This window comes from Schistocerca nitens, chromosome 5 (assembly GCF_023898315.1).
Source record: "Schistocerca nitens isolate TAMUIC-IGC-003100 chromosome 5, iqSchNite1.1, whole genome shotgun sequence".
NCBI classification, from domain to species: domain Eukaryota; kingdom Metazoa; phylum Arthropoda; class Insecta; order Orthoptera; family Acrididae; genus Schistocerca; species Schistocerca nitens.
In genome coordinates, this window is record NC_064618.1 from 269,224,594 (window position 1) to 269,237,329 (window position 12,736).

Consider the following 12,736-nt stretch of genomic DNA (forward strand, 5'->3'; position numbering starts at 1 on the left):
CACTGAAGATGTCGGAAGAAGAGCGGGAGAGAAGAAGAGAAAGAATGAAGAGGTTATGGGAGAAGAAGAGGAAAATGCACTCCACGAAGAGGCTACAGAGGTCGTAACGCAAGAAGAAGAAGAAGATTCGTATCTCCATTTGGTATTCCACCGATCGATTTTCATTTAACAAAATGCGCCTTTTCAAGTTCTCGAAATGTACTGCTTTAAGTTTATCATCTAGATATATTTATTTCCTAACGAATAACCTTTCTCACATCGTTTTCAAAACGTAAATTTGTGTAAACTGATAACTTTTACTTGGAGACATACTACTTCAACGATTATACACGTCTACCTCCACTTGTATCTTTGAATTCATTTAACATCAAGCACATTGTCAGTCTGTTACAGCTTTCATGACATGTAAAAAATGAACTAATATCTAAGGAAACCTAAAGGCGCTTGTAATCAAGCAATCTCTTGGAAAGTTTCGTTGTCTACTATTCGGAAATTATGACGGCGGTAGTTAGCCAGGTCCTCGTACAGCCGGAAGGCGACGGTCTCGAAGAGCTTGAAAACCACCGGCGGCAAGCGCTGCGCCCCAGCCAGGTCTGCCAGCCGGTTGAGGTAGGGCACCTGCTCCCGCCCCAGGTAGTGCGGACGGATGCCCTCCTCTCGGCGGCGACGCCTCTCCGCCTCGGCGTCGCGTCGCAAAGTGTCGGTGTCGGGAAGGCTGCAGCGACCGTCCAGCACCGCAACGAAGAACCGTGACTGCAACAGAGGGTGCCGAATGAGATGAAATATACCGCAAATTCAATGCTCCAGTTTCTTTGGCGGGGAAGCAAACTGCATTGCCACTTGACAAACTGTACGAAGTATTCAGAATGAGATTTTCACTCTGCAGCGGAGTGTGCGCTGATATGAAACTTCTTGGCAGATTAAAACTGTGTGCCGGACCGAGACTCGAAGTTGGGACCTTTGCCCTTCACGGGCAAGTGCTCTACCAACTGAGCTACCCAAGCACGACTCATGCCCCGTCCTCACAGCTTTACTTCTGCCAGTACCTCGCCTCCTACCTTCCAAACTTCACAGAATGCTGAAACCAGAGCTTGAGATGAGCATCTATACCTGAGAGAGGCGTGTGCAAACCCAATTGCATGGGATCCTTCAGTACCGCTGCGAGCGTGAAGTCCAGAATTTTTCTCAAATGACAACAGTTTAATCGTTGCTTCCGTAGAGGAAGTCGAGGTCGACGACCGCGATCAGGAGCCGCGGCTTAGCGCGCGTCGACTGTATTCACAATGGCAGCAGACTACTTCCGCAGCGAAACAGCAGCCGGTGCCGTGTATAGCCTTCAAATGTGCTATATGTTGTTGTTGTTGTGGTCTTCAGTCCTGAGACTGGTTTGATGCAGCTCTCCATGCTACTCTATCCTGTGCAAGCTTCTTCATCTCCCAGTACCTACTGCAACCTACATCCTTCTGAATCTGCTTAGTGTATTGATCTCTTGGTCTCCCTCTACGATTTTTACCCTCCACGCTGCCCTCCAATGCTAAATTTGTGATCCCTTGATGCCTCAGAACGGGTCCTATCAACCGATCCCTTCTTCTCGTCAAGTTGTGCTACAAATTTCTCTTCTCCCCAGTTCTATTCAGTACCTCCTTTTTACTTATGTGATCTACCCATCTAATCTTCAGCATTCTTCTGTAGCACCACATTTCAAAAGCTTTTATTCTCTTCTTATCTAAATTATTTATCGTCCATATTTCACTTCCATACATGGCTACAATCCATACAAATACCTTCAGAAATGACTCCCTGACACCTAAATCTATACTCAATGTTAACAAATTTCTCTTCTTCAGAAACGATTTCCTTGCCATAGCCAGTCTACATTTTATATCCTCGCTACTTCGACCATCATCAGTTATTTTACTCCCTAAATAGCAAAACTCCTTTACTACTTTAAGTGTCTCATTTCCTAATCTAATTCCCTCAACATCACCCGATTTAATTTGACTACATTCCATTATCCTCGTTTTGCTTTTGTTGATGTTCATCTTATATCCTCCTTTCCAGACACTGTCCATTCCGTTCAACTGCTCCTCCAAGTCCTTTGCTGTCTCTGACAGAATTACAATGTCATCGGCGAACCTCAAAGTTTTTACTTCTTCTCCATGAATTTTAATACCTACTCCGAATTTTTCTTCTGTTTCCTTTACTGCTTGCTCAATATACAGATTGAATAACATCGGGGAGAGGCTACAACCCTGTCTCACTCCTTTCCCAACCACTGCTTCCCTTTCATGCCCCTCGACTCTTATAACTGCCATCTGGTTTCTGTACAAATTGTAAATAGCCTTTCGCTCCCTGTATTTTACCCCTGCCACCTTCAGAATTTGAAAGAGAGTATTCCAATTAACGTTGTCAAAAGCTTTCTCTAAGTCTACAAATGCTAGAAACGTAGGTTTGCCTTTTCTTAATCTTTCTTCTAAGATAAGTCGTAAATTTAGTATTGCCTCACCTGTTCCAACATTTCTACGGAATCCAAACTGATCTTCCCCGAGGTCCGCTTCTACCAGTTTTTCCATTCGTCTGTAAAGAATTCGTGTTAGTATTTTGCAGCTGTGGCTTATTAAACTGATAGTTCGGTAATTTTCACATCTGTCAACACCTGCTTTCTTTGGTATCGGAATTATTATATTCTTCTTGAAGTCTGTGGGTATTTCGCCTGTCTCATACATCTTGCTCACCAGATGGTAGAGTTTTGTCATGACTGGCTCTCGCAAGGCCATCAGTAGTTCTAATGGAATGTTGTCTACTCCCGGGGCCTTGTTTCGACTCAGGTCTTTAAGTGCTCTGTCAAATTCTTCACGCAGTATCTTATCTCCCATTTCATCTTCATCTAAATCCTCTTCCATTTCCATAATACTGTCCTCAAGTACATCGTCCTTGTATAAACCCTCTATATACTCCTTCCACCTTTCTGCCTTCCCTTCTTTGCTTAGAACTGGGTTGCCATCTGAGCTCTTGATATTCATACAAGTGGTTCTCTTCTCTCCAAAGGTCTCTTTAATTTTCCTGTAGGCAGTATCTATCTTACCCCTAGTGAGACAAGCCTCTACATCCTTACATTTGTCCTCTAGCCATCGCTGATTAGCCATTTTGCACTTTCTGTCGATCTCATTTTTGAGACGTTTGTATTCCCTTTTGCCTGCTTCATTTACTGCATTTTTATATTTTCTCCTTTCATCAATTAAATTCAATATTTCTTCTGTTACCCAAGGATTTCTATTAGCCCTCGTCATTTTACCTACTTGATCCTCTGCTGCCTTCACTACTTCATCCCTCAGAGCTACCCATTCTTCTTCTACTGTATTTCTTTCCCCCATTCCTTTCAATTGTTCCCTTATGCTCTCCCTGAAACTCTCTAAAACCTCTGGTTCTTTCAGTTTATCCAGGTCCCATCTCCTTAAATTCCCACCTTTTTGCAGTTTCTTCAGTTTCAATCTGCAGTTCATAACCAATAGATTGTGGTCGGAATCCACATCTGCCCCTGGAAATGTCTTACAATTTAAAACCTGGTTCCTAAATCTCTGTCTTACCATTATATAATCTATCTGATACCTATTAGTATCTCCAGGATTCTTCCAGGTATACAACCTTCTATCATGATTCTTGAACCAAGTGTTAGCTATGATTAAGTTATGCTCTGTGCAAAATTCTACAAGGCGGCTTCCTCTTTCATTTCTTCCCCCCAATCCATATTCACCTACTATGTTTCCTTCTCTCCCTTTTCCTACTGACCAATTCCAGTCACCCATGACTATTAAATTTTCGTCTCCCTTCACTACCTGAATAATTTCTTTTATCTCGTCATACATTTCATCAATTTCTTCATCATCTGCAGAGCTAGTTGGCATATAAACTTGTACTACTGTAGTAGGCATGGGCTTTGTGTCTATCTTGGCCACAATAATGCGTTCACTATGCTGTTTGTAGTAGCTAACCCGCACTCCTATTTTTTTATTCATTATTAAACCTACTCCTGCATTACCCCTATTTGATTTTGTATTTATAACCCTGTAATCACCTGACCAAAAATCTTGTTCCTCCTGCCACCGAACTTCACTAATTCCCACTATATCTAACTTTAACCTATCCCTTTTTAAATTTTCTAACCTACCTGCCCGATTAAGGGATCTGACATTCCACGCTCCGATCCGTAGAATGCCAGTTTTCTTTCTCCTGATAACGACGTCCTCTTGAGTAGACCCCGCCTGGAGATCCGAATGGGGGACTATTTTACCTCCGGAATATTTTACCCAAGAGGACGCCATCATCATTTAATCATACAGTAAAGCTGCATGTGCTATATGCGTATGGCATATTTGGCTGGGAGCCCCCTTCTGGGGAGTTCAGCCACCTGGTGTAAGTAATTTTATTTGACGCCACTTCCGCGACTTGAGCATAGATGATGATGATGACGATGGACTCGCATGCCGGAGGATGATCGTTCAAATCCGCGTCCGGCCATCCAGATTTTACGTGATTTTCCTAAATGACTCATCGCAAATGCTGGGGTGGTTCCTTTGAAAGGGGAAGGTCGATTTCCTTCACCATCCTAGGCACAACGTGTGCTTGTGCTCCATCTCTAATGACATCGATGTTGATGGCTCTCGATCTTCCAGCATAACCGAGTCCATCAACATCAGGTAGCAAATATGAGGTAGTCAAGGAGGTGAAAACGTAGGTTCTACAATGCCAAGACTGCTTGGTAGCTACAACAAGAAAACACAATTAATTAGCAAGAGTACAAAATAAGAAATTATTTACTACTTAACTTTGTTGTAGTCCATCAATTGGTTGACAATTATAGAAGATGCGACTAGACTAAGCGTCTGTGGAATGACATAATTTACAAGTCACAAATCTTGCAGTGACGAATTAATCTCTCGTAATCTTGAATGTCGAATCTGAAGTGTGGTCAAAATTAAGAGGAGATAAATTACAGAGCTGCACATAACCTTCATCTTAAACCATTTGTCGAGCTGTTTTCGATCTGTCTAGCTGTTTTCGATCTTGGTGATCCGGCATACAGTCACTTGGAGCAATGATCTTAGTTTTGCTAACATATGCGTAAACCCATATTACATCACCTGTTTGATACCTTTCACTAGTTCTACATCGTTATGTACTTCAACTAGCGACTCCTTAGGAACTCCCATTCGCCACTGTTTTTATTCGAAAGTGTTTCAAAATCGTTAATGTAGACGTAGCTGTCACATTTAGTTAGCATGAACGGGCTTCTATTTCTTTGAAATCAAAAAATGGCTCTGAGCACTATGGGACTTAACTTCTGAGGTCATCAGTCCCCTAGAACTTAGAACTACTTAAACCTAACTAACCTAAAGACATCACACACATCCACGCCCGAGGCAGGATTCGAACCTGCGACCGTAGCGGTCGCACGGATCCGGACTGTAGCGCCTAGAACCGCTCGGCCACATCGGCCGCCCTCTTTGAAATCAGTTGTTTGTAAAATCTGGCTGTAGGAATCCGATTGCAGCGCTAGAGTATGCACGTCATCTTTCAGGACCACCTGATTAAGCGCGTACACAGCTTGCTTTGCGGACTATCCCCAAACAAGTCACCGATGCTCATTGGGTAACAGCTACCGCGATTAGCGTCGTTGCTATTCCAATGTCAACCACAATTTCTCGTATCTTTTTCTGTTAAAGGTTTCCCAAGTTCCACTGGTTAAGACTGTAGGTGGTCTGGATGAAATTCACGAGCAGGGCTGCGCAACAAACTAGTAAACCGAATTTAGGACTGGTGTCATCTCATGCTGTAGCAAAGCTACCTCACATTCATAAGTGTTTTAAACGCTGAGTACGTAATTATCACATTGCTTTACTGTTTGTCTGTTGCTAGTTTGTGGCCTCCCTTCTGTCCCTTATTATATAACTTCTCCTGGCGGAAACGTCTGCTGCAGGTTCAACCCCAGAAGCTGCCATGGTCAGAGCACAGAAACTCTGCAGATAAGATTTTTATCTGCTGATGGGGAAGTGGCAACAGATTGGACAGCTAACTCAATTATTCTCACCCATCTCTCCTCATAGATACTATCCACACTGCAAGATGGATATTGCTTTCACTAAAGCATATTTGGAGAATGGAAGTCATTAACGGGCTAAGTGCTAAACAACTATTTCCGAATTACTCAGCTTTTTTTGTTTTGACAAAAATATTTTCATGAAGAAACCTCAAAAATATGTTTTTATTTTTCCACGGTAAGAGCAACACAACTACTGAAAATTTTTTAAGTTCCTTTCTTGAAAATCTTGTAGGTGCTCCAGTCTTCAAGTTCGTTAAACATTGTTCTCGTCTCGACGACACCAGGTGTAATTTCTTTTTTAAATTGAATCTAACTGCATTTGTAAATATTTATTTTCGTTGTGTCAATATATGTATTGGATAATTTTTTAAAATAAAGTTGTCGTCAGGCAGGAGCTTAGTAATCACAAATGGATTGCTTGGTGTCGCATTCCTCCTAAGTTTCACAAGTTCATTATGTACCTGACATTCTAACATTCTTCCAGTCTGGGCAAAATCTCTGTCACACGGTGCAAACTGCTACAAAACTTTGTGGCACTTATCCATCTTTAGTCTCACTGGTGTACCGTCACAAACTGCTCATGTTATCCTTCTGGCACTAAGAAATGGTCGTAGCTTTTCACGTTGTTTTCAACAGCACTTAGCTTGGTTTTTCGGTTCTGACAAAAAAATTTTTTTTCGGCACCTAACCTGTTATTTCTTTCCGCTCTACATTTGTAGATTTTGAGAAACTACTGAGTGTGGTCAAAATTAAGAGGAGATAAATTACAGAGTTGCTATAGCACAATACACATTTCTCAAAAACCGAAATTTGGTAACATCGAGTATAAATGTCAGCATTATTAAGGGTTAGTACAGTATGTACTAGAACGAATAAAGAAGGCAAAAGTGAAAATGGAAGTTAACGATAATGTCACTGAAAATATCACTGATGGTGAAACGACTTCTTTTTCGGTAGAGAAATCACAGTTGCTATTGGAATACGGAAGATGGGAGTATTAAAGGAAACCAGAGAGAGAGTCACGTTCATCAAACTACTTTCCATTAGGAATGTGAGTGCACTCAATCACCGTGAAGTGACTTTCAAAAGATAGACCACAGCAATAAGTCGTTCTTTCCTTTCTGGTTTTATTAAGCAAATCTAGATTTTGGCCAGCACCTAGCCATTATCAATGTACTATTTCACAGTATCAATGCGCGTCCTAGTACATCAGTTTCATGCTGTTCGCGCTTCTGTCATACTTCGTTCCAGACGTCTTCAACAAAGAAGCCCAAACAACAGGGGACTGACATACTAGGACTCGCATTGATACTGTGAAATAGTACACTGATAATGGCCAGAAACTAGCCGAAATCCAGATTTGCCCAATACAGTGTGAAAGGAAAAGACGACTGATTGCTGTGCTCTATCATTTGAAAGAGACGCGTTCGTCTGCAAATGAAATCTGTTCTTGGCGTACACTGGTCACTACTTCCGGGAAAAGCAGACAACACGCCACCGCTCACCTGCAGGTCGAAGAGAGCGAACGGGCAGACGATGAAGGGCAGACCGATGAAGGCCAGCGTGGGTCGCTCCACACTGACCACGTGCATCAGCAGCGGGTGCACCTCGTCCGCCTCCACCTGGACGCCGCAGTCCGGCGTCAGGAACGGGAACGAGTAGCTGTAACCTGCGTTGGAAGAACGGAAGCCACAGAGGTGAAAAGTGAGATGGCAGAACGTCCAAAACAACGCAAAAAAACTGTACGTATGGGAAAACAATGACAAGCCGCTAAGTGTTATCAACGCAGCAGGCTGTAGCTCGCATTTCAGTCTCCTGTTTTTTTATACGCTTTAGTCCGAAGAGTGGCGTGAGGCAGCTACTCCACATGCTAGTCCTCCGTCCCTCCCACCTCCTCCCTCCACAAATAATACGAATCTGAAGATTTATTGATGCCTGAGGCTTCCCTCTGTATCATCCTGTTTTTGTCAACTGCAATACATTTATTTACCTCATCTCTTTAATTATTCCGTCCGTCCAACTAATCATCATTCTCCTTTTGTAGCACTACCTATCAGAAGATTCTATTGTCTTAATTGAGCAATTTATCATCCACGTTTCTTTCCAGTAGGCTGCACTCCTGCAAATGATTAGCTTTTCAGAGCATTCACACAAGGTTGGCGCTGGTGGCGACACCTACAACATGCTGACATGAGGAAAGTTTCCAACCGTTTTCTCATACACAAACAGTAATTGACCGGCGTTGCCTGGTGAAACGTTGTTGTGATGCCTCGTGTATGGAGGAGAAATGCGTACCATCACGTTTCCGACTTTGATAAAGATCGGATTGTAGCCTATCACGATTGCGGTTTATCGTATCGCGACATTGCTGCTCGCGTTGGACAAGATCCAATGACTGTTAGCAGAATATGGAATTGGTGGGTTCAGGAGGGTAATCTGGAACGCCGTGCTGGATCCCAATGGCCTCGTATCACTAGCAGTCGAGATGACAGCCATCTTATCCGCATGGCTGTAACGGATCGTGCAGCCACGTACCGATCCCTGATCAACAGATGGGGGCGTTTGCAGGACAACAACCATCTGCACGAACAGTTCGACGACGTTTGAAGCAGCATGGACTATTAGCTCGGAGACCATGGCTGCGGTTACCCTTGAGGCTGCATCACAGACAGGAGCGCCTGCGATGGTGTACTCAACGACGAACCTGGGTGCACTAATGGCAAAACGTCATTTTTTCGGATGAATCCAGGTTCTGTTTACAGCATCATGGTGGTCGCATCCGTGTTTGGCGACATCGCGGTGAACGCACATTGGAAGGGTGTATTCGTCATCGCCATACTGGCGTATAGCCCGGCGTGATGTTATGGGGTGCCATTGGTTACACGTCTCGGTCACCCCTTGTTCGCATTGACGGAACTTTGAACAGTGGACGTTATATTTCAGATGTGTTACGACCCGTGGCTCTACCTTCATTCGATCACTGCGAAACCCTACATTACAGCAGGATAATGCACGACCGCATGTTGCAGGTCCTGTATGGGCCTTTCTGGACACAGAACATGTTTGAGTGCTGCCCTGGCCAGCACATTCTCTACATCTCTCAGCAATTGAAAACGTCTGGTCAATGGTGGCTGAGCAACTGGCTCGTCACAATACGCCAGTCACTACTCTTGATGAACTGTGGTATCGTGTTGAAGCTGCATGCGCAGCTGTACCTGTACACGCCATCTAAGCTCTGTTTGACTCAATGCCCAGGTATATCAAGGCCGTTATTACGGCCAGAGGTGGTACTGATTTCTCAGGATCTATGCACCCAAATTGCGTGAAAATGTAAAAACATGTCAGTTCTAGTATAAAATATTTGTCCATTGAATACCCGTTTATCATCTGCATTCCTTCTTGATGTAGCAATTTTAATGGCCAGTAGTGTATATCCTCTCTACTTCCACCGTATTTAGACATTTTTCAGCTCAAAAAGCAAGAGTCGTCCACTAATTTTACTTGTAACATTTTAATCGATTAATCTAATTCGTCTACAATCCATTTCTCGTGTTTTAATTTTGTTGATGTTCGCCTTGAAAACCGGTTTAATGACACTATTCGTTGCCTTCAAATGAGCTTCCATGTCCTTTGCCATCCTGGGGGAATTATTTCACAGGAAATCTTGAAGTTTTAATTTCTGTTTCATGAACTTGAATTTCTCTTCCAAATTTATCTTGGTTTAAGTTACAGCTACCCCCCCCCCCCCCCCCCCCCCCCCATGAACCATGGACCTTGCCGTTGGTGCGGAGGCTTGCGTGCCTCAGCGATACAGATAGCCGTACCGTAGGTACAACCACAACGGAGGGGTATCTGTTGAGAAGCCAGACAAACGTGTGGCTCCTGAAGAGGGGCAGCAGCCTTTTCAGTAGTTGCAAGGGCAACAGTCTGGATGATTGACTGATCTGGCCTTGTAACAATAACCAAAACGGCCTTGCTGTGCTGGTACTGCGAACGGCTGAAAGCAAGGGGAAACTACGGCCGTAACTTTTCCCGAGGGCATGCAGCTTTACTGTATGATTAAATGATGATGGCGTCCTCTTGGGTAAAATATTCCGGAGGTAAAATAGTCCCTCATTCGGATCTCCGGGCGGGGACTACTCAAGAGGATGTCGTTATCAGGAGAAAGAAAACTGGCGTTCTACGGATCGGAGCGTGGAATGTCAGATCCCTTAATCGGGCAGGTAGGTTAGAAAATTTAAAAAGGGAAATGGATAGGTTAAAGTTAGATATAGTGGGAATTAGTGATGTTCGGTGGCAGGAGGAACAAGACTTCTGGTCAGGTGACTACAGGGTTATAAACACAAAGTCAAATAGGGGTAATGCAGGAGTAGGTTTAATAATGAATAGGAAAATTGGAATGCGGGTAAGCTACTACAAACAGCATAGTGAACGCATTATTGTGGCCAAGATAGATACGAAGCCCACACCTACTACAGTAGTACAAGTTTATATGCCAACTAGCTCTGCAGATGACGAAGAAATTGAAGAAATGTATGATGAAATAAAAGAAATTATTCAGATAGTGAAGGGAGACGAAAATTTAATAGTCATGGGTGACTGGAATTCGATTGTAGGAAAAGGGAGAGAAGGAAACATAGTAGGTGAATATGGATTGGGGCTAGGAAATGAAAGAGGAAGCCGCCTGGTAGAATTTTGCACAGAGCACAACTTAATCATAGCTAACACTTGGTTTAAGAATCATGATAGAAGGTTGTATACATGGAAGAACCCTGGAGATACTAAAAGGTATCAGACAGATTATATAATGGTAAGACAGAGATTTAGGTACCAGGTTTTAAGTTGTAAGACATTTCCAGGGGCAGATGTGGACTCTGACCACAATCTATTGGTTATGACCTGTAGATTAAAACTGAAGAAACTGCAAAAAGGTGGGAAGTTAAGGAGATGGGACCTGGATAAACTGAAAGAACCAGAGGTTGTACAGAGTTTCAGGGAGAGCATAAGGGAACAATTGACAGGAATGGGGGAAAGAAATACAGTAGAAGAAGAATGGGTAGCTTTGAGGGATGAAGTAGTGAAGGCAGCAGAGGATCAAGTAGGTAAAAAGATGAGGGCTAATAGAAATCCTTGGGTAACAGAAGAAATATTGAATTTAATTGATGAAAGGAGAAAATATAAAAATGCAGTAAATGAAGCAAGCAAAAAGGAATACAAACGTCTCAAAAATGAGATCGAAAGGAAGTGCAAAATGGCTAAGCAGGGATGGCTAGAGGACAAATGTAAGGATGTAGAGACTTATCTCACTAGGGGTAAGATAGATACTGCCTACAGGAAAATTAAAGAGACCTTTGGAGATAAGAGAACCACTTGTATGAACATCAAGAGCTCAGATGGAAACCCAGTTCTAAGCAAAGAAGGGAAAGCAGAAAGGTGGAAGGAGTATACAGAGGGTCTGTACAAGGGCGATGTACTTGAGGACAATATTATGGAAATGGAAGAGGATGTAGATGAAGATGAAATGGGATATACGATACTGCGTGAAGAGTTTGACAGAGCACTGAAAGACCTGAGTCGAAACAAGGCCTCCGGAGTAGACAACATTCCATTGGAACTACTGACGGTCCTGGGAGATCCAGTCATGAGAAAACTCTACCATATGGTGAGCAAGATGTATGAAACAGGCGAAATACCCTCAGACTTCAAGAAGAATATAATAATTCCAATCCCAAAGAAAGCAGGTGTTGACAGATGTGAAAATTACCGAACAATCAGTTTAATAAGCCACAGCTGCAAAATACTAACACGAATTCTTTACAGACGAATGGAAAAACTAGTAGAAGCCGATCTCGGGGAAGATCAGTTTGGATTCCGTAGAAATACTGGAACACGTGAGGCAATACTGACCTTACGACTTATCTTAGAAGAAAGATTAAGGAAAGGCAACCCTACGTTTCTAGCATTTGTAGACTTAGAGAAAGCTTTTGACAATGTTGACTGGAATACTCTCTTTCAAATTCTGAAGGTGGCAGGGGTAAAATACAGGGAGCGCAAGGCTATTTACAATTTGTACAGAAACCAGATGGCAGTTATAAGAGTCGAGGGACATAAAAGGGAAGCAGTGGTTGGGAAGGGAGTAAGACAGGGTTGTAGCCTCTCCCCGATGTTATTCAATCTGTATATTGAGCAAGCAGTAAAGGAAACAAAAGAAAACTTTGGAGTAGGTATTAAAATCCATGGAGAAGAAGTAAAAACTTTGAGGTTCGCCGATGACATTGTAATTCTGTCAGAGACAGAAAAGGACTTGGAAGAGCAGCTGAGTGGAAGGACAGTGTCTTGAATGGAGGATATAAGATGAACATCAACAAAAGCAAAACAAGGATAATGGAATGTAGTCGAATTAAGTCGGGTGATGTTGAGGGTATTAGATTAAGAAATGAGACACTTAGGGTAGTAAAGGAGTTTTGCTATTTGGGGAGCAAAATAACTGATGATGGTCGAAGTAGAGAGGATATAAAATGTAGACTGGCAATGGCAAGGAAAGCGTTTCTGAAGAAGAGAAATTTGTTAACATCGAGTATAGATTTAAGTATCAGGAAGTCATTTCTGAAAGTATTTGTATGGAGTGTAGCCATG

At 42.8% G+C, this 12,736-nt stretch overlaps 1 protein-coding gene across 1 annotated transcript in view; it reads right to left on the minus strand.

Annotated features, from left to right (window-relative positions):
- Nucleotides 1-323: 323 nt before the first annotated feature.
- LOC126259576 (senecionine N-oxygenase-like) overlaps nt 324-12,736 on the minus strand; it is a 47,353-nt gene continuing 34,940 nt past the window's right edge. Inside the window, exons 6-7 of the mRNA XM_049956484.1 lie at nt 7,606-7,769; nt 324-753 (exon numbers count right to left, since the gene is read on the minus strand). Coding sequence (XP_049812441.1) covers nt 451-753; nt 7,606-7,769 — 467 coding nt within the window. The 3' untranslated portion in view covers nt 324-450. The remainder of the gene's footprint in view (nt 754-7,605; nt 7,770-12,736) is intronic.